General features: G+C 41.2%; 1 protein-coding gene across 3 annotated transcripts in view; it reads right to left on the bottom strand.

The window, feature by feature from the left end:
- Bmp2k (BMP2 inducible kinase) overlaps positions 1–27,136 on the bottom strand; it is a 93,377-nt gene that overhangs the window by 32,412 nt on the left and 33,829 nt on the right. For all 3 annotated transcript variants that reach the window (XM_006534788.4, XM_006534789.4, NM_080708.1), the window contains exons 4-10: positions 21,599–21,741; positions 20,095–20,216; positions 17,883–17,964; positions 13,470–13,602; positions 5,437–5,540; positions 3,706–3,785; positions 1,611–1,771 (exon numbers count right to left, since the gene is read on the bottom strand). In XM_006534788.4, coding sequence (XP_006534851.1) covers positions 1,611–1,771; positions 3,706–3,785; positions 5,437–5,540; positions 13,470–13,602; positions 17,883–17,964; positions 20,095–20,216; positions 21,599–21,741 — 825 coding nt within the window. The remainder of the gene's footprint in view (positions 1–1,610; positions 1,772–3,705; positions 3,786–5,436; positions 5,541–13,469; positions 13,603–17,882; positions 17,965–20,094; positions 20,217–21,598; positions 21,742–27,136) is intronic.

The following is a 27,136-nucleotide window of genomic DNA, read 5'->3' as shown; positions in this document are numbered from 1 at the left end:
CAGAAAATGATTTTTAAGTGAAATGGGAATGATATACAAATGAGTTCAAAATGTCATCTCTCCTATCCATGGATTTAATATTCCAATTGATGCATTTCAATACCACAAACTCATTGCCACAATGTGCGAGGTAATGAATGCAAAGAGAAGCATCGCCTGCTGTCCCTGAGCCTAGACTTACGTAGTAATAAGTGACAGCTACCATCTCATAACACTTCTGGATCAGGCTTTATGTTACGCAGACAGGTAAAGGTCTCAGGAATCCGAGTAGACAGCTACACATGCTTTTATTATGTATGTTAGTTTAAAGAAAATGGGAGAAATGAAACTCAAATCGGATTCATGACTCAAATATGTATTCTTAACCACTACAGTATCTGTAATAAAAACTTAAAACAGGACAGATTTGTCAGGAAATATTATGTAAATAAGGGTCTTCTGGAGGTGACTCTTCAGACTACATCTTTGACACCTTAAAAATTTAAATTTACTCTATTGGAGATATTCTACAGGAATATCTATTTTAGGCATTACACAATCATAATGCATTTTAAGACTATAAAAACAGGCCAGATGGTGGTGACATATCCCTTTAATCCCAGCACTACAGAGGCAGAGGCAGGCAGATCTCTGTGAGTGTGAGGTCATCCTGGTCTACAGAACAAGTTCCAGGATAACCAGGGCTACACAGAGAAACCCTGACTCAAACAAAAAAGCATTATAAAAACGATTTCTCACAATCAAATGAGACAGTGCTTATGCTGTCATCTCCACATGGCTCCTTCCCCAAGGCTCGAGAGACCTGTAACACTACGAGATGAACTTGAAATCCCTTCCTGTCCAATCTAAGTCTCCTGCGCTTGTACAGCCAGCCTCAAAGCTCTCGGCTGATGACCCAAGAGATGAGCTTGGGTCCATATATCAAAGAGATGACCATATATCAAAGCAAACCGAGACTTCTATAAACATTTATATCACTAATAACTCTGCTTTGCCTTTAGAAAAAAATAGTTCAGATTCAGTGTATCTGGTTTTATGTTGAGGTCCTTAATTTAAATAAAAAAGGTTTGGTTTACGGGACATCAGTAGACAGTTTCTTGTGGTGCGTGTGTGCGTGTGTGCGTGCGTGCGTGCGTGCGTGCGTGCGTGTGTGTGTGTGCGTGTGTGTACATGAGAGGGCTCATCCACATGCAGAGGACAAAGGTTGGGGTCTGGATGTCCTCAGTCACTGTCCCACGTTTTTCTGTTAAAGACAAGTCTCTCACTAAGCTGTCATTGCAGTTGGACTGGCTGGCCCTCAAACCGGAAACAGGCCTGTCTCTACCCCTAGCCCATCCCCCGCAGCGGCCCACTCCCACCACACCGTGCACCACCTCACACCCAGGCTGGGTTGCGGAAGCACACTGCCATGCCCATCTGTCTTTACTGAGGGGGCAGGGATCTCCACCTGGGTGCTCATGCCTGCACAGCGAGCACGTTACTGACCGAGCCATGTAGCCAGGCTTTCCTTAAAGCACTGGGCTCTGTGCTTTACGATGGTCAATTAAATTTATTTATACTCCAAGGCAAACAAACCTTATCGAAAGGTCAGAATTGCAAAGGCTAATTACCTTTGGGTTTGTGGTTGCTGAACTCCCCAGGAGCAGGGACTTTGACAGGCGTTGCTGAACTCTGAATGGTCAGCACACTGGAAGTGGCAGCAGTGGAATTGGCCTTTGGTCTTTGTCTTGGTGCAATTGAGGTTTCTGTTGGTCCAATGGTATCTGTTATTCTATAATAGAAAAATATAATTCATTCCAAATAATGAAATTATCTCTAAATTACTATTCATTCTACAAAATACAGACACAGTTGATTATTACAGATGACCACATCAGTCATCTGGTTTCCTTCTAAGTATCCACCTCAGAATATCAGCTCAATAAAGCTAATAAAGAAAACAATACAGGCAGCCATAGCTGTTGAAACGTCAGCCTGCCAAGCTGGAAGTACAGGAGACTTAAGGGACAGCATTACGACTGAGAGTGCACAGAGAGCAATGTTCTCACAGGGTTTTGTACAAAACCCAGATCCAGTTCTTTAAAAAGACACAAGAAATAATCCCCCTCACTTGGACTCAAGAGAAAGAAAATGCTGTCTGTCTCCTAGAGCAGGTAAAACCAGAGAAGCCAGTGCTTGCCAAGTCAGGCTGCCTGCTCACCCAACCTTTGTTGTCCTAGAACACTGAATGGCAATCAGGAGAAATGTCTGACTGGGACTCCGCATAAGCCCCAAATGCACACAGCAGAACAGCAAGCACAATTTTGAAAACAAGGATTAGCAGACATAAGTGACATTTCAAAACAACAATAAAAATAGGTAAATTTATTTTTAGCATTCATACATGCACACAATGTATCTGAAACAAATCCAATCCCCAAATCTCTCCCCTCCAACTTCCTCCTTATTTCCCTCAAAACTTGCCCCTCACAACTTCATGAGATCTTTTGTTTGTTTGTTTGTTTTTGATACCCACTCAGTCCATTTAGTACTGCCAGTATGTGCATGAGTGTGGGACCAATATAATCTGAAAATTACATATTTTTTCAACTTTGCTTTCTATACTTATAAACTCTATAAAACATTAATAAATCTCTCCTATATTTTTAGTGACTTCACTTAATATGATTTCAAATGATTTAACAACTAACACTGTATATGCCTGATTTATCATGCCCACAGTTCCTGCAGCACACACTACCCCTCTTTCATAATACCTCTATGTACCACTAGAGGGAGCCCCCCAACACTTATCTTTCTAAAAGGAAAGTAACAAAAAACTGCATGACAACATTTCAGAAAATTCCGGTTGGTACCTTAAAGGAATTCAGTAGGTGATAAAAAGAAAGACAGGAAGTAATATAGAAGGGGGTTGTTTGGGAAGAGGAAGTGAAGGGGGGCAGTGGGAGGAGACAAGAATGGTAAGGGAAGCACACATGATCAAAAGCTATTATGGTGCATGAAGTTATTAAAAAAAAAAACTTTGGAAGGCAATTTTTTTTCCAGAAAATTGTATAAGCATATTGTAGGTATGAGGTCTCCTAATAATAACAGGGGAGATGACCAGATGACCAGAGTGGTATGGTACAAGCTGTCTAAAAATGTAATGAAGTCGGCAAGATCATTTACATAATAGCCAATCATAGTTCATTTTAATAATCAAGTTGCCTGCAAAAGCTTACTAATGGAGTAAATTACTGAAAAATAAGATTTCAAACTTGATTCTTTACCAAGCACACATACACACATAAATTCTACAAACTACATACACTAATGGCCTGTGACAATTATTTTTTCCTTCCTTAAATAGAAGTAATAGGCTTAATAGCTATTAACTCGCCTCTGCAGTTCCCTGAATTCAGACTAGCCAGAGTCAAAAATGACGACAGCCACATGTCCACAGAGACGGCCCCCTGCAACATCAACAGTCCTACAGTCCGGGTCGGTCCTCAGGCCCTCCCTGGTGAGCGGGCGCTCACAGGAGCCTGCTGTCAGGCCCTCTAGTGTACCTTTGAGCTTTTGTTTTTCCTCACCTACCATCTAAGCTCTAGCACCACAGACTGAACAACTCGGCATACTGGGTAAGTGGAGACAGTGTTTATGGAATGGAAACTACAGCCTTTCCTCTGACAAGATGCCCATCGGCCACAGCGCATCCCTGCCTACCTGGCTTTCATCTGGCTTTTCCTAGCAGCAGCTTCAGTAGCAGTCATCGGCTCGGGAAGAGTTGATGGAAGAAAAGAATTCTTGGAAGAAGAAAAAAAAAAGAACATGTTATGATCTTATGCTATAGATAGACTATTAAACTTTTAAAGCACTGCGTGAAATACTAGTATTCAGACATATTCCTCAGATTTACTCTGTAAATATCCCTTTACAGACATGTCATCTTCATATTGATGCCCACAGAAATCATTAGAAGATGATCACAGAATCACTGTATACACTATTCTTTTGGGTAAACCTTGAATTAAAAAAAATGATAACACATTTATAAATCAATGATATTTTGTACTTCAGAAACTAAGAAAACAACCAGGACAACAATCATGTTTCTAAGTACTACTCATAACTGTCATGAGGCTGTAAAGCCTGGAGGACAGTTCATCTTAAAGCCGTGTCTGTGTCAGTCTGGGTCACCATAAGCAGGAGCTGAACTGAAAGCTGAAGGCAGGTACACCTCAGGCAAAGGGACTCTCCCCACTGAGAGGTCAGAGCATCACACAGTCTAAGTAGGAGAGTGAGGTTACACCTGAAGGAACCAGGGCAAGTCAGACCAGAATGTCTACGGAATCAATGATAAGCTAGAAACCTTCGTTAACAGTAGCAGAAACGTGGCATGAGTAGTTCACGGCACTGTGCAGGAAGTGACTGCAAGTCAGAGCCTTACAGTCTGTGACTTTAAGGCCAGCCTAGTCTACAGAGTGAGTTCCAGGACAGCCAAGGCTATGGAGAGAGACTCTGTCTCAAAAAAACAAAAACAAAACAAACAAACAAACAAAAAACAACAAAACCCCCCCTAAATTTAAAAAATAGGAGGGGGAGAAGAAAGCAGGCAGGCAGGCAAGGAAGGAAGGAAGCATGCAAAAAGAGAGAGAAAAATCAAAATCTTTGAGTAAAATCAGTCATCCCCAAATGAGTGTCTTACTTGGCCTAGCCTCGGCTACTGGACTACACATTAATCATTATAATTGCTACCATAATTTTACAGCAGGAGAACAAGAGGCCACCATAAAGATATAAACTCAGCTACTGATAAGTGTAACTGAAGTCAGGTCTCTCCCTTTACAATGCCTCTGCTATTTACACTTCAAAGCCCCCCCTTTTTTTTAATTTAACACTGGACTTAGTATCTGCATACTATTTGACCACACCTTTTGTTTTTTTGGTTTTGTTTTTTGTTTTTTTTTAAGATTTATTTATTTATTATATGTAAGTACACTGTAGCCGTCCTCAGACACTCCAGAAGAGGGCATCAGATTTTGTTACGGAAGGTTGTGAGCCACCGCGTGGTTGCTGGGATTTGAACTCGGAACCTTCGGAAGAGCAATTGGTGCTCTTAACCACTGAGCCATCTCGCCAGCCCTGACCACACCTTTTGGTTAAAAAACAAAACCAAAACACTTAAAACCCTTCTATCAAATACGTTAATAACAGCTTATGCTCTGTGACTGACACGTGCCATGTTGTGCTTCTCTGCACAGTGCAAAATGGATATCCTGCTGACGTTCTCCATAATACCTGAGCAAAGTCTAAGAAATGAGGCTTCATACAAAAACAGCATGACACCATCAGGACCACTTGTCAAGAAACAGGTAGCTCTCAGAGCATGCATGCCTGCTTACACACACAATTAAAATGGATTTTAAAGTCTTACCTATTTGAAAAACTACTTACATTGATGTTGGAGACCGGACAATCCTTTTTGGCGAATTTAAACGCAAAGTAGGATACTTGAAATATGTCAGGTCTGCACTCGGGGTCTGGTTCAAGCATGAACCCTGTAATAGAAGATCAAACAGTAAGCTGTTTAACTGAAGACAAATACTACAGAGACACATTATGGAAGGGGGTTTGCTAGTCCACAATCCCTTGATTCTAGACGACTTTGGTAATGCTTAGAGAAAATGGCAGAAACTTTTTCTGAAAGCAAACTTGTCGCATGAATGCACTACAGAGGCAGTCACAGACCATCTCTAGGCCAGAGAGGTGGCAGACATTAAACTTTTGAAAACATGACCCCCAACTTGACACAAGCTGGAGTTATCACAGAGAAAGGAGCTTCAGGTGAGGAAATGCCTCCATGACATCCAGCTGTGGGGCATTTTCTCAATTAGTGATCAAAGGGGAAGAGGCCCTTGTGGGTGGTGCTCACTATAAATGTAGGCTCCAAATTCGGTTTCTGTCACCACAGAGTAACACAATCCTGCCTGTTACATGAATCATAGCATCTATAATACAGATGTCATGAAGTAAATCAGTTCTTCTGATACAAAGGCAGATAAATCCCTTCAACTCTCGTTAAAGATGGCTTAAGTGTTAGCATCCTTAAAGGACTTGTGGTGACGGCAGATCACATCTCACAGTCCTCCAACAGAGACCTGGGAGATAATTTCTAAATTCAGTTTAGCTGAAAAGAAGCTCTGCAGAGTGAGGAGAGCACTGTGGTAGAGAATGCGCTTCCTCAGACACCTCCCTTCATCCAAGAAATGCCTCTTCCATTTCTACAAAGAACGGGCTTCAAGCATCCTGACCGGAGCCTGTGACGCTTGTGTGTCATGCTGGCAGTAAAGAGAAGTGGGGCGGACTGTACTGTGTGCTCTAGCCAATACTCTATCAGGAAATTCTCTCTCTAGAACACGTAAGCACAGCCTTCAGACTCACATACACAGATCCTGAAGGAATCTTACACAGTGATATTAAGGCACCTGCATTTTCACAACTGGTCATGATACTAGATGTGAGACTCTCCACGCGACATCAAGTCCACACCCACCGTTTCAGGTTTTGGAACATCATGGGTTTAGAACTTTCAGATGAAATGCTCTCACTTTGCAGTAAAGACGGCGACTTTATCCAATGCAGTCATGGCTGCGCCTTTGGCTTCTTGTTGCTGTTTTAGTTTATGGACTGATGGATGTGTGTGTGGTGGGGTATGTGTCAAGGCACGTGTGCGGCTGTCAGGACACCACTCTGTGGAGTGGTCCCTCCTTCCACACTTGCACATATTCCAGGGATCAAACTCAGGTCTTGAGGCTTCTGCACCCAGCAAGTGTCTGACTGCACTGAACCAACTCACCAGGCCCCAGATTTAATTTTAAACTCCAAATAATGAGATATCTAATAATCATTAGTAAAATCCACAGGGAGAAAAAAAAAGAGCCTTTTTTTTTAAAATCTCTAGATGTTTTTAAATGGAAATTACTCAACACTGAAATAGTAAAAAAGAAAAATTCAATATGAAATCATTAAGAATTTAATTTAAATAATATACAATCTTGAACTCTTTAAGAAATGGAGCTGTAAAATGTACTCCCTGGGTTACTGCATGCCGTAAGTACAAGGTTGCCAGCTCTAGTCCAATTCAATGCTGGGACTTAACTATAGCGTAGATCTTTGGGGGCTCCCAGAGACTGAACCGCAGTGAAAGAACAGGCATGGGCCGAACCTATGCTCCCTGCACGTATGTAGCAGATATGCAGTTTGTTCTTCACATGGGTCTTGAACAACTGGAGCAGGGTCTGTCCCTGACTCTGTTGACTGCCTGTGGATCCTGCTCCCCTAACTGGGCTGCCTTATCTGCCCTCAGTGGCAAAGAGGGTTGGTATGTAGAGAAGGTGGCAGGGAGGGACTGAGTGAGAGGGGACTAGAAGGACAGGGTCCATGATTGGGATGTAAAGTGAATAAATAAATTAATGGTAAAACAAACAAACAAATGCATAATTAAAGAGAATGGTATCTTTAATTTCCAAATAGATTGCCTATGTCTAAAATGTCTTAAATCCTAGTCCACAACTGAACCACATACTCTATAAGAGATGTGCTTTCTGGGGAAGGAATAGATTAAGAAACAGAGGTGGCAGTGCCTTGAGAAGCAAAGGCAGAGAACACAGAAATTACACTACGTTCTCCAAGTGAAAGAATAATGTGGGTTATCACAACTCTCACCCACCCCTGTTTACAAACAAAACCATTTTTTCCAATGTTAGCCTTGGAGAAACACAATCTCTCCCATCACCCTTGGGTGACCCTTCTATTGACAAAGGCGCCCAGCACACCCTGGGATAGGGTCTCAGCACTTCCGTAGTTCCTGATGAAACCAGCGGCACTTCCAGCTCATTTCCACACACTTCTCATCGCAAAGCACTCATCAAGCAGCTGGGCTTCATACACATCTGTGAGAGGAAAGGACAGCAAGCACCCGTCCACATCCCCACAGGGCAGCAGGGAGAGTGAGGGCTCTGCAGTCAGTCACAGTGGACCTCAGCCAGGACCACGGTAGTCGAGTCTCACGGAATGAGATCCATGCCTCCGCCTAGACAAAGCTAAGCCCTGCACCGGTTCTCATCCAACAGCTTCACCAACATAAAGGGGAAATGCCTTGTTAGAAATCCGAGTCTTCCTGCCTAGAATGTACCGATTTTCTCTTTCCATGAAGTTTTCCCTCCCAGTGAACTCCATGCATTACAGTAATACAGTAACATACTGAAAAGGACAACTTCACTGTTCATTCTGAAGCTTTTTCTGAGAAACCGTAATTTTGAAACTACATTATAAGCACTTTTATTTTATGCATCTGTCAACCCATGTAGATTAATAAAGATGTTTACATGTGAGGTATATTATTCTAAATTTAACAACCGAATATATATACACTCAACTATAAGTAGGACAGTAAGTGGCACTATAAATATGCCAGGAAACTACATGTGTGATAGTCCTGATGAGTGCCCTACAAGTTAATGACAGAGCCTTTAACTGCCAGCTGATAATCCAGCACGAATGAGTGAGCGTCCTCAGGGAAGTCCTATCTTACACTTGGTTTACTTTCAAAGGTATATTAATGTGTCTGAGGTAGTTTTCACAAAACTATGTGAGAGAACAGGTGAGTGCATAGATAAAACAAGAGTAGACATATGCTAATAACCTCTGAAGACAAGTGGGACACAGGGAAAAATAGACTATTCTGTATGTATACTGCTTATTTCCCATAATACATTTAGGAGAATTAAGACAACTCCAGCTTTCCACGACACAGGAGCTAAAATTAATTTAATTGGAATAAAAGAGCTGAGTGCCAGAACCACACGACAGCAAGCAGCTTGTGAACCAAAAGCCAGAGAAACAAAGCTCCGTGGTACAGCCATCACAGTGCAGAGGAGGCGGGACAGAGAACCTTCCTAGCTGGACTAGGATATTCTGGAATGTATGAAGTGTGGCATGCCTTCAGGAGAGTCACCACAAAGCTATAGGTTGTGCCCCGAAACACCTATAGAGATGTACAGAGTACACCCTCAGGACCAAGTGTGACGCAAAGTCACAGTTGTAATGGTGGCTGTTCAGTGGGAGGATCGCAGCAGGGAAGGGCAGGCAGCCACACTTACTCACAAGCTCCCACCAGAACTCAGAGGTGGTACTTCTCAAGTGCCTTTCAGAATCTCACAGCGAGTACTGCACTTAACCGGTCCCTCCACCCTCCCTCTCAGTCGTGCCTTCTCCAATCATTTGTGCGGGAGCCTCTGAAACAGATGGAGGTACCTAATGTTCTATAGCAGACAAGCAGCCGCAGGTAAACCTGAGTCTGATGGGTGGGCTCCACAGGTTTTACTAGCCCTGCTACACATCTGTGTGTCCATGACCCACTTTAAGAGACTGAAGCTGACAGTGACGTAAGCAGGCCCTGTCTATCTCCAGAACTACCCAGGTAGGGGTAAGGGTAAGGCTGAGGCATGGGAAAGATTAAAAGGGGGTAGGGTTAGGTGTAGGTGTGGAGTTGGGGGTAGGGCAGGGGTAGGCATGGGGTAAAGGTAGTGGTGGGGTTTGGTTTTGGGGAAGGAGTAGGGGTTGGGATAAGGGTAGGGTAGAGGTGGGGGTAGGGGTAGTGTTTACGTAAGGGTAAGAGTTGGGCTTAGGGTTCGGGTTAAGGTACGAGTGAGGGATAGGGCTCCGGTTAGTGTTAGTGATAGGGTAAGAATAAGGGTTAAGGGAAGCAATTGGGGTTGGGGTTACTGATATTTCTCATTCTCCATTGTTGGCCATCTTTTCAACTCTTAGATTCAAAAATAAAAGTGCTCACTCCCCACTCTCACAGCAACAGCATCATGGATTTAACAGAAATCAAATGAAAATTGCTGCTTTTAAGGAAAGTCTACAGGAAAGAAAGATAAGACTAATGAAAGCAGCTTTATCACGAATACACAGTCACAACCTCTCCTTCTGGATTACTGCTAACAGGAGTATATCCAAATACCTACATAACCACAAAACTACACAGCCTTAGCAATCTGGCTATTACCTCGTGATTAATTAATTCAAACATTCTGAGTGACATCAAATGGATATAAATAGCATTAGTACTACAATTAATTATGTAAAAGTATATGTACTGAATGAATCAAATTTAGCACTGAAAACTTTGAAATTCAAAAACCATGAAAGCACAGCTATACAATACTCGGTTTTCTGAATGCAGGACTCAGTTTAAAGCAATGAAAACACTAACTGCCTTTTATAAACACAGAGACAACTAAATATGACAATGGGAAGCAGGCAAGGCTTATGTGAAAGGTATAAACAACAGAATTCAAAGAATTCAAATAGGTTTTCAGCATTACATTATAAGTAAGTAAATGCTGGTTTTTCAAACTCTATACTTTATTACAGCATTTTAAAAATAACAACTATAAAATTTTTGACAAGGAGGTAAACTATTAGGACTTACAACTGTTGATTGGTGTGTCTGTGGGTTTGTGAGCATGCACTGTGGAGGTCAGGGGTCAACTGGGAGGACTCAGTTCTCTCCTTCCACGGTGGCTCCTGCACATGGCTCTGGCAGCACTGAACCTGCTCAGCAAGCACTTTTACCCACTGGGCCATCTCACTGGCCTGCTTTAAAGCCCATAGGTGTAGTATAATTCCAAATGTGCTTGAATGTTTTTAGTTTATCTGATATTTTTCATTTCTGGCACAATCAAATGGATAGCAGAAACTTAAATGCTCATATTTATGGTCAAATACAAGAAGCATATGGAACACGGTAAACTAGCAATTAATTAAACTCTAATTGAACCTAAAATTATCAACAGCATTATCATGCTTACCACAGCACTACACAAACACATTCCCACACACATATGGGTGTCACACATAAACACAGAGAAACTCAGGAATCCTTAGGCATGAAATCACTTTTCAATGCATGAGCTGCTCCGTTTCCCACACAGAACTGGTCAATGAGAACATTCTGAGCCGTCAGACACTTCAAGACTCCTACAAAGCTGCACGTTCAATTATTACTAAAACATTATACTCAGCAAGAAAACAGCTATAGCTACAATGATATAGAAAATTGTCTGCAGCAAAACATTAGAACTCAATTACCCAGAGAACATAGCAACTAAAGCCCATATTCTAACCTTTGAGCATTATGATTAGTAGGGATTATGTTATGCTTCTATTCATCTAAACTTTTTGAGAACATTATTATATAAGAGAGAGAAAGTTAAGAGTTTAATATTTACTCAAATATACATGGAATTATGTCTGCTGATTTAAAAATAATTTTACAAAATAGTGCACTGAAACAGAACTCCTGTTGAAAAAATAAGGCTGGAGCAATGTCATTAGACTGACAAGCCGATCCGTGGGGACCTAGGACCATGACTTAGACTGCCCAGACAGGCAGCTCCAATTTGACTTGGTGCTGGCACAGACCAGGAAACACACACAAGCAATGCTGCCAGGTGCTTAACCATGGAGACTCATGCCGAGAGCTGACACCATTACACAGGTATGAAGAGAACAGACGTGGAGCTTTCTGCAAGCAAAACCCTCAGTGCAAGTGCAGAGAGCAAGTGGTGTCCTAAAGAAATACGTATCATAAAATTCCCATGACTGCCGATGCCCTGAGTCCCTGAGTCTCGCTGGAGTAATGAATTTGCCACGTCAAGAACCCTACTGCCTCAGCCCCATGAGAGTGGCAAAGCTGTCTTCAGGTGAGGCTTGGAGGGATGGCACAGCCTCCTCAGGGCAAAGTGCAAATACTGACGGTGTATCCAGGAAACATGCACTGTAGCTTCTTCTCACCACCCCCGGACCAGTGCTTAAGGCAATGAAGACCGCCTCCTTGTTCAGTGAGCACGGATGCTGAGGCTTCTCCATCAGAGTCCACACCACTGGGTCCTAGCTTTCCGTATGGATGTCTGGCTTCTTCATTCCCTCCTTACCCCACTCAGGATTCTAGGACCAAGTCATGCAGGAGCACAGCACACAAGCACACACACACACACGTTCACACACACATGCACACACATATGCATTACATGCTTTCATAATTAAGTGTTCACACTGGCAGCGCAAAGCCAAGCTTCAGCTGTTCCCTTTTCGCACTTCTCCATTATTCGGGCTCCCATTCTGGATGACACAAAATACTTTGTTTATCAAGATGATATAATTCCCCAAATTCCAGTATCTTTGAACAAATCTGTACCATAGAAATTCTGTGCTTTAAAAGTTTCCAAGTCACACTGCATCATTTATGTCCCTTTCTCTTGGACATCATGACCAGTATTTTCCTTGGAGCCCTTCTCCTTGGTTTATAGAAAGCCATGCATTAGAACACTGGGCACTTCTCAAATACACATCAAGAATGAACCCAAAGCCATGTGCCTACTAGGCCAGCATTCTACCCCTAAGCCATATGTACCCAGCCCTTGGCTTTATTGAGACAATCTTCCTACTGTAACTCAGAGTGACCAGGCCCTTGCTGTGTTCTCCTGCATCTGTCTCCCCTTCGCTACAATTGCAGGTATTTGCCACAACACCCAAGCCAGATGGGCACAGTTAAAGGCAGAAAGCTTTATGCCACTGGGCTCTACGTTTTATAACTCCTGGGGTTGGCCACTTACATTTTCTATATTCTAGGCATATGATTAAATCCATGCCTATTTTCTTTCAGCATTTATCTTATTCTTTAGATTTAAATATTTTATTTATGTGATGTTTTAACAGAAAAAAAAAACGGAAGACTTAGCTCTATCGTTGTTCACAAATGGCTAAGGAAATGATCGATTTCCAACTATTTTCTTCGCTAAGTTTAAATGCTATCTTTATCATATGTATACTCTGTTCTGTGCCACAGAGGCTACAAGTGTGTATTTAAAGTGCAGAAAAGAAGCTGCAGTGCTAAGGATGCTTTAGTCAGAGCAGAGGGAGCGGTGTGAGTACTGCCCCAACGAAGCTACTGTCCAACAGCCGCCCTCCCCTCAGAGATCGTTCTCGGAAATTTACAATCTACACGTACAAAATGTTAAATTATAGTCTCTTTATAAAAGGAAGCAAAGGCCCTTAAGAAGGAAAGGGAATCTGGCTATTTATTAACTACGTGGATATCTGGTTTCAAAGATACAAAACCTGAACAATTAAAGTTTATTATAAGCGTCCCCAGCAATTCTGGCTGCCTTAATAATGTCATTGCTGCCATGTGCTATAAAAATCTTATCTAGAAGGTTAAGAATATTCTTGTACTCATTAGTAATTAGATTGTTTTCTCTTCTATAGAGGTAATATAGCCATTTTTTAAAAATATCTTTACTATAGTTTAAAAAATTATATGAAATGAAAAATGTAGATTTAAGAAAGAATATAAACAGCAGGCACTAAAGTACAGTATCTGAAAAAAACAATATTAATACATCATTCCGAATACTTACTAATCAAGCAATGCACGTTGTGGGAGTAGCGAGAATTGTCTGGGATGGTGAAGCTGCCATCACAGATAGCAACCTGACTCTCACCAAAAGGAAGAGTGAAGAAACAAAGTTTATACAGTAAACATCCCAAGGCCTGCAAAACAAAGACATGGGAACATCATTAGTGCTCAGCATCCAACCACAGAACACAAAACAGCCCAGGGCACAGCTGGAACTGGACCGAAGTGGTAGCCCACTCACTTAAATACTCAAGGCCGGACAGAGCACAGCCCTCAGCACCACCACCAAGAAACCCAAAGCTACACAGGCCACTTCACACCAACAACAAGGTAGACCTTCCTACTTTAGATCAAATTATTACTTAACCAGGTAAAATGTTTAATGTTTTTTTAAAAGTAGTTAGTATGATCTTTCTCTGCTGCATCTGTGACCAGTTAAATAAGCTGCTCTCTGTATCATGGGTAGCGAAAATAAACCAAGCTGGTTCCTTTTGGATGGAACAGTATCTACTTGGTACTGTCCTAATTAGTACTGCCAACTTGACACAGCTACATCTGAGAAGATGTCTCCATCAGCTGCCCTCAGGCAGTTTATGGAGGCATTTTCATAATTAGTGACTGACTTGGGAGGGCCCAGCCCACTGTGGGTGGGGACACCCTGGGGCTAGGGGGTGCTGCGGGACGTAAGAAAGCAGGCTGAGTAAGCCATGGGGAGCAAGCCAAGAAGCAGCACTCCCCTATGGTCTCTGTTTCAGTTCCTACCTCTACATTTCTGCCCTGGCTTCCCTAAGTGATGGACATAGAAGCTATAAGAGAAAATAAACCCTTTCCTCCACAAAGCTGCTTTTGGTCATGGTGCCTATCACAGCAGTAGTAACCCCAATTAAAGGGAACATACTGCTGGTCTTAAATTATCTTAAAACTTACTCTAAAACGTGATTTAAATTCTATGATTCACAATATGAGTAGGTTGTCCATCAAAGTTAAGACAACCAACAATAAATCTTACCGGTCATTATTTCATAACATAAAAACTGATTCAAGGAACAGCAAGATGGGTAAAGGCCAACAACTCTGAAAACCTGAGTGTGATGCCCAGAGCTCATGAGGTGGAAAGAGAAGAGGGGTCTTCAAATAGCTCTCTGGCCTCCACACATACACACAGGCAAAAAACAAGTTAGGTGCAATAAAAAAATATTAACTCTCTGGAGCTGGAGAAATCATTCAACAATTCATATGTGCAGCTCTCGCAGAGGACCTGAGTTCAGTTCCCAGCACCCATGTCAGAAGCTCACAACCACCTCTAACTCCAGCTCCAGAAGTCTGATACCATGTCTGGCCTCCACAGGCACTAGCACACACATAGTGGGACCGCGCGTGCACACACACACACACACACACACACACACACACACACACAAACATTAAAATTAATTCTGCTTCCATATATAATACTAAACATTTTTCTATACTAATCAGTAGCATCAAAAGAGAAGGTCTCTGTCTGCCAAACTTGCATGAGTTTATAAACCTCACAGCATCAGTAAGTCACTTACTGACATGAAGGTAAAACATTCTAAAGGACAAGTTTTTCTACAAAAGTAGCAGAGTGCATTTACAGCTAAGTCACAGCTCAAACCTCTGACAGAATTTTCCCCCCCCAGAGCTGAGGACCGAACCCAGGGCCTTAAGCGCCCTACCACTGAGCTAAATTCCCAAGAAAGAAAAAAGGATTTTTGGTTCACAAAATTATCACTTTGACAAAAGATAACACTTCAAGCCACAAGGATAAGGGGCATTTCCAACTTAAATAAGTTATCCAGCAGTTAGCATACAGCTGCATCAGCGTTATGGCTGATGCTAAGCTAATTAGCAGATAAGCTTTCTGCTGTTACATTTCCCACATATCTATCTCACCATCCGCAACTAACAAGTATTTTTATAATGTCTATGAAGACTATACTATACAGAAACCTTTGTAAGTACAACACTAATTTTAAAATAATATTTTCAATGATAACACTCTTGTAGTGAAGACATTTCAATGATCTAGAAATTCCAAACCTTTACTTGAAAAATTGATATGCTATTATATTATTACTAAAATGGTAATGATACTAACTAGAAATACCCAGTCGATGTGGTTAAAACGGTAATGATAACTGGTTTTCTATGGGGAAGATAAAACAAGAAACTGAACATGAAATCCCCATTCAACGACTGTAAAAATACTAGTGAAGGCATAATATTTGCATTAAATTATATCCTTCCACCATCCAGATGACCTTCAATACAAATGAGAACTGCATTTCCACCAATTTTATCCTGCCAATCAAATCTTGGACATTTTCCTTGGTTTAGAGTAAATGTGAGGGTCCACACATAATTTGGCAATGCCAGCTTACTTTAAAAGGAGACTGTGGGCTCTTAGGATGGAGTTGAGATGTGCAGTGCTTTCAAGTACACTGCCCCCACCCCCCAGAAAAGGAATGGTGGGAAAAAGAGTGAACGACTTTGCACCGTGTAAGCACAGTACGCTCATCTTAGTCACTTGACACAATGCGAACTTCGTAAGAAAAAGAAGGATGGAGCAGGCTGGTTTTGAAGGCCATCATCATGTTCCATTTTCCTCATTTAAGCTAATGTGGCATTTCTAGTCAGCACACTAGATGTCAGAATAAAAATAGCCTACAAGGGAAACTCTCAAGGGAAAAACAGTTTTGCCAAAATATAAAATGCTATAGGGCTACTTCACCTGAACACTGTGGTTCTTTTAATTGGCATGTTTTCTTGAAACAGAACCAGCAAATACAAGTTTTGATCAAACTGAGCAGACTCCCACCTGACATGTAGTGGTTCTGCTCCGTTTGCGCTAAGCAACAAGCGTTGGACACGCCCCATGGACATGGAGACAGACACTAGGTTGGCTCGCTTTTTCTTTTAGATCTTTATGTACTTATTTACATATATACTAACCCTTGTTTTAAAAGTGACAAATGAAGAACGACCCCATACTTTGCAATAAGATACTAGATAATCACTTTGTGCTTCAGGAAACAAAACCACCCATTGGTTTCAAAGAAGCCGTGAAGCCGGCTGCAGCTGCTGTATTGCTGAAACCGCTCAGGTGCCATGGAACTGAGCAGCCACACAGGTAGGCCAGAAAAAAATCGCTACCGTCACTTCCTGTCATAATTCTACTTTATAGATTAATTTTCAACCCATTCTGCTTTCTGTACATACATAACCATCAACATTTCTATAAGTTATCAAATCAATCCAATGTTAATGCCAAGGACAGGAAATTTAACTGAATCATAGGGACTGGAACAATGTCAAAATAATTAAAACAAATTTTCTTCCAATTTGGTTTAATCTTAAAAAATCAACTACCCTAAGAATCACTGACCAAAAAAATGAATAAATAGATAAATAAATGAATATATAAATGTGTTGCAATAAGCAGATAAGAAGATCCCAAAGACCTGACCACTTTGCAAGACTGTCCATCTCTTTCATGGGCTCTCTATGGCTTCCCAAATCCGGGAGGGAGCAGGCTAGGGTAGCCGGCAAGCAGACAGGCACTGGCTGACACTTACACATGTGGAGCCGGCAAGGTAACTCAAGCAGGGAAGCTATCACTGCTAACCCTGGATGCCCGACTGGGATGCTTGGAATCCAAGTTCTAAGGAGAAAACCAACCTCTAAAAGTTGTCCTGTGACCTCCACTCACACACTGTGACATGTAGCCTTACACATAAAATAGGTAATTTTTTAATGAAATGCAAAAAACAAAAATATCTCTTTTGTAAGTTCTGCAATTACTTTTTAAAAGTGTACTCTAATAATATGCTCGTGCAAATGTAACCAACAGTTATTGTTTAATGCATTCAGAGTTTAAGATAGTTTCTTAGACTATTACATACAATCCAAAACGTATTTTACTTACAAGTTTGAAAGAGATGTGAGATCCTAAGCAGGTTTTTTCCTATACATTAATACTATCTATTGGTTTAATTAAATCCAAGTAAAAATATACTAAATAAGGACCTTCAATAAAGAGTAGTTAATGACATGTTTAGAATTGTGCTAGTTTCCATTCAAAAAAACGTAAAATATTCCAGAAAGTTATAGTGTAATTGCTTAACAATTCCATCCAGATACATTGCCATCAGCCAAAAATTCCACTCATTTAAAACCAAAAAGTGTGAGCATCCACCTATAATCTAAACCCTAAGCATGGCTGTGGAGGCAGCTGCATTACTTACACCTATCCCCTCTCTTCAACAAGGGCATCCCAGCATTCCCCTGAGTCAGATGCTCCTGGCTGCAGGAAAGGAGACCTCTGGGAAGCAGACACACAGCAGGCAGCTCTACTCAGACAGCTACAACCAAGCACAGCCTGGCGCCTTACCCAGATATCAGCCTTGGTGGTGATCGGTTTCCCTCCATAAAGGTTGATCATTTCTGGTGCTCTATACGACAGAGTCGTGTATCTGGCAACAGGAATTAAACAAAGGAGATGCATTCAAAACCAAGAAGACAGGTAAGATAGGCTTCTCTAAAACACAATCTAAAAGGCTTTTGGGTTCAGAAATATATAGAAATGACACTGTTTTTAAAATTTATCAAGAGTTAAATGAAACAAAGTATCCAGAGACACTTTTATTCAGCAACTGCAATAGTATCTCTAGTTATATAAAAGTTGAATTTCTTTATTAATAAAAACTTAAATGACCATCTATTGGAAATAATATCTGTTGACTCACATGAAATAACTCAATTAACTATAACAGCCTCCTTATCAAAATATTTTCACATATTAAAAGTAGAACTGCATGCTCAAAATTTAACTTCATCTCTTTCCTCAGGAGTTTGGTTTATAGATGTTAGTGCACCCAGTCACACACAGTAGTAAAAGTTCTGAGTTTTTATAATTCTCTTAAAAGTTATCTTGTTACTGTAACTCAATTATACACATTATGTACAGTTCTAATATGAATACCAACCTAATTTCTTTGGAATTGAAAGACACTATAAATCAATATCCATTAACAAAAAAAAACCAAATCTACTAGGAACAGATATTTTTAATCAAGTAGTGTTCAAATCTCATAGCAGAAATCATAAGAGTATGAACAGACAACCTTTATCACAGCAAAATCTTTTTTAGTGTTTATTTTGCACGGAGAATTTAATCAAAACATCCTAACACCACACTTTTTGCACACTACTCTTACAGGCGAGATGTCTCAATGTGCTACTGCAGAGGAACCAGAACAGAAGCTTCACAACGGCAGAACTTTATCACTAGATCCCAGAACCAAAACCCGAGAGGGCCCTGAAATGAGTGCTTGGGAACGAATGCAAGAACCAGACCATCCGCTCCTAAACTGAGGATGGAAACTCTTCATGAGCTGACCTCGCCCGCCATACTCCAACCATCATAAAATTTAACTGGGCCTAAGTTACATCCCACAATGCACTGAGCCTTAACTATATCCCACAATGCAACAAATTAAACATCTAGCAGATCAGAGATCCCTGAGACCTCAAGGAGCCACCAGAAATACTCATCCACAAGAGGTTTAATGACATGAATTCTAGGAAGCCAACATCCAGTGTTTCTATCCTTGTGCTCTACGGGACGTGCAGGCATGTTTACTGAGGGCCCGTTCTTGCAGAGTCTAGTAAGTCGTTCTAAGCTGTTTTCTGAGTAGAAATACGTAGTCTATAGTATACGTCACTACTGCCTATGTAACTGCATTAAACAAGTGGTCAGACATCAGCTCTCTGAGCAGCTCCTCGTCCTGAGAACCTATGATGAAGGACACTACCGAGAAGACCCTATTCTGACAGACTGCTGTCAACTATGTCACTTCAGGAAGTGCTCTAAGGCAGTTTGTTCTACTTTCTAAAGCTAAAATTAGAAAAGTTAGGTTCTTACAAGCATGTGTGATATTTTTCCAGAAAGTTTTGCAAGATGACTTCATACAGTCTCAGCATTCACACTCCTCCTACCTAGCTTTTGATACATGTAATGTTCATACTCTTAACAGCAGCTAACATGTTTCAAGCAATTTACATTTCAAAAACACCCACTGTCCCATTTCAGTAAACACCAGACACAATGCTCAACTCAAAAGTCACTTAAGGAGATGGAAAGGTGACTCAGTGGCTAAGAACACTTCTTGCTCTTGCAAAAGACCAGGGTTCAGTTCGCAGAACCAATATGGTGGTTACAACCATCTCTAAGTCCAGTTCCAGAGGATCCAATGTCTTCTTCTGACCTCCATGGGCCCTACACGCATGTATACACACATGCAAAACATTCAAACTCATAAACATTCAAAATTAATCTTTCTAAATCGCTTAAATTTTTCTTAATGGTTCTATTAGCCACTATAGTTTATTCTACATGTTTCATTATTAATTTTACCACACAGACAAAAAAAATCATTCATGGTACTTATCGAATATCTATTAGACTATCTATTCATATATTAATCCTTTTCATTTTGAAGGAATCTACAAATGGAATAATATAAAATTTGTATTAATGCTAGCCACAGACTCAAAGTTAATCAAAATGTCTATGAGACAAAATAAAATATATAAAAACTTACTTTTTAATTTCTTCTTCTACTACATTAACTCCATCTTTTTGAGGATTGAGAAATTTATTAGTGGCACTGCCAAAGTCACAAAGCACATAATTTCCAGCATCATTTAGCAAAATATTTTCTACCTTAAGAGAAGAAAATCAGTGATTACTATTTTCAAAGTGAAAGTTGTCTGTTTTTTAACCTGCTGGGATCAGGTGCTAGGTACATATATACGAAATACTCGCGCGTGCACACACACACACACACACATATATACTGACAGACAACACCTAAGCCAGAGACAGATGGACCAGAGCAGGCAGTGGGACATTCCTGATGAACCCAGAACTCAGGAGGCCAGAAGGGTTTGTAAAACTGTTCAATCCTAACCTCCTAAATTCCCTCTCTGAAGTACAACTGAGAGCTGTCAAAATTCTCTTTTTTCTCCATCCCTAGACTTCAGCCCACCTGCAGACAAGGAATAGTGGAAAAAATTTAAAATCCATTTCTGACTAACTTCTTTAGCTTGAATATTCACATGCAAACTATTTAAAACCAGACGTGCTGTTAGTTTTAAATTATTTTTTATATGTGGGCCAGATTCAAGAGTAAGACAAGATACATTCATATTTCATATTCACCTTATACATTACATCTGACAATTTTATACAATATTCTAAATGCAACCTGAAGCATGTGGTCAGGTTTTTTACAGTGATGGCACTACCATATCAAGTCTCAAAAATTTTAAGAAAGTAGGCATTTTCAAATGTAGATTTTTCTGATGCAGCCTACACCATCATCTTAAATTTACACTTTAACTTGGAAATCAGAGTTAAAACAACTAAAACAAACTGTGGCTACTCCAGTGTCCTAAATACTACAACCCAGGTTCAGAGAGAGCCCCGGCTGCTGCTTACTAGTGTTTACGTCACTGCACAATTTACTTAGCTGCTCCCACTCTGGTTCTCTAACCAGAAAAACAGGGAAGATAATAGTTATGACATGGAATTGTTGTTAAAATAAATTGAGTTAGAATACTTGAAGTACTCAGAACACAGTCTGTACCAAATAAATATGTTAAGGACCAAATAAATTACTATTACTCTGGCAATGTCTTTTGTTTTTATTCTTATTTACATTACTAAAATGCTAATAAAGTTTACTTTAGCTTTCATGACCATCTACAACCTATATGCTAAATGAGACTTTACTTTTATCATAAGATATAACGTTGTATTTAATCATTCAAACGAGGGAGGCATTCACTCATTTATTTACTAAACAATTAATGAACCTCTGCTCTGTACCACGCATGTTCAAGAACACGCACCTATCACACGCAAAAACAAACCAATATCAAAGGCCTCATGATCCTTATATTCTAGTGAGAAAGGTCAGAAAATCAACAGCAGGCATGACGCGTAAGCAAACTGCACAGCGTCTTGGGGAGGGGACAGGAGCAGGGAGGAAAAAAGGGGCATTTCAAATTGGAAGTGTAGAACACGTGTGGCCCAGTTCTTACCTTCAGATCCCGGTGGATTATGGGAGTCTTACATTGATGCAATCGTGCGACAGCTTCGCAGGTATCACAGAAGATTTGTAGGACTTCTGACTCGGTAAAGCCTGTCTGCAGCTTCTTATTCATCTGGTTCACAACCTGCCCAGCTAAACAACAAGTAACTCTGAGGACATGTTCCAAACCATGCCAGCCCCAGGAAGGCCTTTGCAGCACTAGCCATGATTCTGCTAACTCTCACAACGCTCCTGACACCCACCACTGCACTGGTTCATGGCATGCTTTCCTACGTTTTACAGCTCTGAGATCAGAACACTAGACAAGACAGTGTCTTGCTAATACTATTTGCCATTTTTTAACATTTAGCCACTTTTGAAATTGCAAGTTTCCTTACAATTAATGATGTATTTATTTGAAGCAGTAGTCATTCAATACTGTTTTGTATTAGATAAAGTGTGACAAACAAACATTTGATCAATAGTGTTTCAAGAGAAAAATAATGACACAAATATATGATTTATAATTTGTACCACTGCATAGTAATATGTAAGAGCTCACCTGGAAAATCTGAATTTAGATTGAGGCAAGGATGAGAAGGAAGGGGGAGAAAGAAGAACATAGGCTTTTCTTATCTCAGTGAGAGTCACATGGACACAGAATGATGACAAACTAACAGGGCAAAGATTTGGGGGACCACGTGGGTAATGATGGATTTTGTGTACAAACATCTAACAACAAATAACACTTACAGGCCTCGTGCTGATACAGCCAAGGAAGCAGGAAAGAAAGGTGAGGAGTGCCCGACAAGTCAGACACTGACAGCTGCATCTCATATTTTTACCTCAAATGCCAAAGAGAACTATAGATCTGGCATTTTAAAATATCGCCTTTATTATAGGATAAAGGGATCTGATGAATTAAGCCACTAATGCTTTACTCCTATTAAGAAATAATAGGATGGGACTGGGAGAAAAATGATCAGCAACCTTGCCTGGCTGTGGATCACACACACCGTAGGCCTGCCAGACAAGACCTGCTGCCCGGTGCCACAGCAGGCTGCCTGCTGGAGGCAGCACACTGTTCTGCAGGAGGGGATTTACGCCTCTCACTGCCAGGCTGAACTTAAACTCTCATGATCCCCCTCACCTCAGCCTCTGCAGCCTCTGCAACCAGCAGGAGCTGCTACAGCAACCATGGTCCTGGTACTGTAAACCTAGCCAAGGCGCACGGCTGGGGAGACCGCTGATCAGGAGGGAGAGGTTGCTAATAGTGTTCCTTGCTAAGTGGACATGTTGTCAAACTGCATTTTTAAAAATTATTTATTATGCATACAGCATTCTGCATGCATGCATGCCTGCAGGTCAGAAGAAGATACCAGATCTCTTTACAGACGGTTGGGAGCCACTATGTGGTTGCTAGGAATTGAACTCAGAACCTATCTATGGGGGACATTACTCTTAACCTCTATGCCATCTCTCCAGCTCTCACACTGCCTTTTAAACATTTATGTTGAGACACAGGGACAGTGTTCTTCTCAACCTTGGTCATGGAAGCTTCTTTTCCTTTCAATGGCACAAGCTAATGCAGAGACTCCCTTTTGTTTTGTTTTGTTTTGTTTTGTTTTGTTTTGTTCTTGGTTTTCGAGACAGGGTTTCTCTGTGTAGCCCAGGCTGTCCTGGAACTCACTCTGTAGACCATGCTGGCCTCGAAATCAGAAATCCACCTGCTTCTGCCTCCCGAGTGCTGGGATTAAAAGTGTGCGCCACCTCTGCCTGGCATAGAGGTAAACATGTTTTTGTTTTTTGAGACTCTTAACTATCAAAGATTTCAGAAAGTATCAGTTGTGTTTGCAGTCCTAAATATCATCCCAACACTCTTACTCACAGACCCCGCCCTCACACACACACACACACACACACACATATTCACATCCAACTGAGAAGGGGAGAGAGCTTAGGTGCTTCTGTGGGCATCTGTTCCTTCTATCTCTATAGGGAAATCCACCCCAGGAGACCCTACTAGGGCCAACAAGAGCGATAAAGATAGGAAGTAGAACTACCCCAACTAGTCACAGCTACTAGACAGACATTTGAACAAGCTTTGACAATTCAGCACCACCACCCTGCCAGGCTCCACCCACAGCCGCTTACTGACAGATGTGTAAGCAATCATGAGCAAATGCTGCTTTCTGCCACTGAATCCTCAAGGGTTTTGTTATTAATCAAAAGCTACTACAGATACAGCTTAGAGAAATTAATACAAAGCATCTTCCAAAACAAACTTAGAAAGTCACACATTGCCATAATTTGTTCCTAAGTTATTCATAAAAAAATACAAAGATACTCAAATAACCAGTGAGGTCCGAAAGTCTGCAAAACACATTATCTCTTTAAGTCAGTGGTTCTCAGCCTTCCTCATGCTGCAGCTCTTTAACAGTTCCTCATGGAGTGGTGACCCACAACCATAAAGTGATTTTCATTGCTACTTCATAACTCTAATTTTGCGACTGTTATAATCATAACGTAAATATTTCATGAGCAGGATATCTAATATGTGACCCCTATGAAAGGGTCATTCAAACCCGAAGGGGTCCAGGCCCACAGGTTGAAAACCCTGCTTTAACTTTAAACTAGCAAGTTAAGAAGTACAAGACCATGAATTTAGAAGCATGGCACAGAAGATACCTGTAAGTATTGAAAAGCTAGACTATGGGGCAAGTAATGTACTGGTTACATAACCCATTCTCCTCCCTTCCCTACACAACCAGTGTGACTGAACTGTGTGTATTATACCGGATCCCTCGTCTTAATATATAAGTGACTTCCATAAAAGAAGTAAAAGAGGATTCATTCTCCCATCCCCTGCTTCTCCAAAGCACTCCTCCCCCATGGGAGATTCACATGGGAAAAGAAACTATGAACACTCAACTCAGGCCTCTGCATTCCTCTTTTTAAGATAAAACTGCCAGCTCAGAGGGCATGCTATGATCTGTGATGCACACAGCAAACTTCCCACATGAGATACAACAGAGCAACAACGCAGAGGACTCCAAGGAACGTTAGAGCAAAGGGAAAAAATATTCTAAACATGTAATTTCTTAATTTCAAATGGCTTAAAAACAAAACAAGAGCAACTGTAAAAATACAGGAAAGAATAAGGAAGAATTACTAAAAATTAAAATAGAGCAAAAGCACAAAATTCTATAGAAAACCTGAAACACACACTCAAGGAAGCTTCCAAAGAATCAGAAATCAAAAATAAATGAAAAGATAATCAAATGAGGGAAGACAAACATCCATTTAAATGAGAACACAAGCATGGTTGAGAGACAGACAGACAGACAGAGACAGAGAGAGAAAGAAAGAGACAGAGAGACACAGAGAGAAAACAGGGTGTCCTACAAGAAGAATGCGTGAAGTGTACATACTGTGATCTTCAAAACAATGGAGACAACCAGAAAGCTACCTGATCGTCTCTATGCAGAAAGTCAGTCACATAAACAAACGAATAATCAACTACACTGGAGAGAAAACAGAGCAACACCGTCTAAGTTCTGCACCACTGCACATTCTGTTAGGTAACCAAACTGACGGTCAGATGTAGCACAGAATACAGACGTGTTCATCTCTGGCCATCCCCTGCCCCAGCCTCCTCTGTCCTTGGAAGCGAAAGTGTCAATGCTGGCCAGTACTTGAAAGGGAAAGGAAAGACATGAAACTCAAGATCTCAAAACCATCTCCACCCATAACTCACCAAAAAGTTAAGGAAAAACTAATTAGTCCAAGAGACTGGAGACTCCACTCAGAGGCACACACTCAGAGAGTCAACACCTAACAGAGGGAAAGGAGGGATAGGAGGAGGGGATCCAAGATGGCGGAAATAAAATATTCACAAGGGACAGCTAAATCCTGCTTCAAATTAAACAGTTGAACCTAAGTCGTCAGGAGGCTGCTTAGCCAACCCAGGGCTGAACAGAACTATCCAGCTTTTGGGTTTTTGTTCCTGCTGCTATTGTTTGTTTGCTTGTGTTTTGTTTTTTCTGAAGAGTCTATGTAACCCTGACTGGCCTAGAACTCTCTATATAGACCAGGCTGGACTCAAACTCATAGGCAGTCACCTGCCTCTGCCTCCCTAGTACAAGAATTAAAGATGTGTGGCAACACAGTAGCTATTGGGTTTTTTGAACCATACACATAAATTAGTGTGTATGTGTATGTGGGGGGGGGGGGAGAAGGGGAGGGGGAGGGAGAGGGAGGGAGTTAGAGCCCCTGAACCTGGAGCTAGTTAACCTGGTAGTTAGTTATAAGCCAGCACATAGGTAGCTGGGACCTGAACCTGTGTTCTCTGCAAGCCCTCTCTCCAGCCCCTACAGAAATCATGCTTTATTTTAAAATTCCTGTGAAAAAAAAACCTTGATGATTCAAACATCAGGTAAATATTTCTTCTCAAAAACCAAGTGAGTGACACTACGTTTGTAGGGAATAGACTGAGAGCCCTTCTCCTCCTCACACATGCGAAGAGTAGAAGTCAGGGGTACTTTGTATGTGTTATTACTATTGAGGTCGCTGTGCAAGTAAACAGTTATTTTAAATACTATGTTAGGTCTAAATAAATGTGCTTTCCTATTTTCTGACACAAATGAATAAAAGCCATTGAGCTTATGATTTAAACTGCAGGTTCTATGGTGGTGGAGACATGGCTCAGTGGTTAAGATTGCTTTTCCCAAAAGCCTAGGTTAAATTCCCAGGCCCCTCATGGCAGTTCACAACTGTCTGTAAGTCCAGCTCTGGGGGGCTTGACACCCACACACAGATACATATACACAGATAAAATATCAATGCACATAAAATAAAAATTTAAAAATCACTTTTTAAAAACTGCAGGCTCTATAACTTGAATGGAGAATCAGTTCCGGGAACAGCCTGTGCTATATGAATCCTATCTCACAGAGGAAACTCAACGGTGACTGAGGAGACAACTCGGTAGGTACAGTGCTTGCACTGAAGTGTGCAGTCCTCAGCTAGATCCCAGAGCACCTGTAAGAAGTAGGTGTGGCGGCAGGCACCTGTGATCCCAATGCTGGAGCAGTAGAAACAGGAAGACCCTTTGGACTCATTGCCAGCAAGCCTAGCCTACTCAATGAGCTCTAGATCAACTGGGATGCCCTGTTTCTAAAGCCAGTGGACTGCAAGCACTATGGCTGGGCGTGGGGCTGGCAAAAGGCACTGCTACCCAGCCTGAGGACCTGAGTTTGATCCCTAAGACCCACGTGATGGGAGGAGAGAGAGCGAGCCACTCTCACAAGTGGTCCTGTGACCTACGCATGGGCACTGTTGTTTGTGTGTGCCCTCCTTCACAAACTCAAGCACACATATGCACACAAAGAAATATAATAAAAAATGTTTTTAAATCCCCCTACAGGCACACCCACACAGATACACACTCACTAAGAAAACTAGCATGTGCTGCCTAAATGTGTTTACAGTACATCTTGCAACGCTAACTCTTGGTTACAAAAGAATTATACAGACAACCACAAGTATA

Source organism: Mus musculus, chromosome 5 (assembly GCF_000001635.26).
Source record: "Mus musculus strain C57BL/6J chromosome 5, GRCm38.p6 C57BL/6J".
Taxonomy (NCBI): domain Eukaryota; kingdom Metazoa; phylum Chordata; class Mammalia; order Rodentia; family Muridae; genus Mus; species Mus musculus.
The sequence above is the reverse complement of the archived record's forward strand: the minus strand, read 5'-3'. Positions and strand labels throughout refer to the sequence as shown.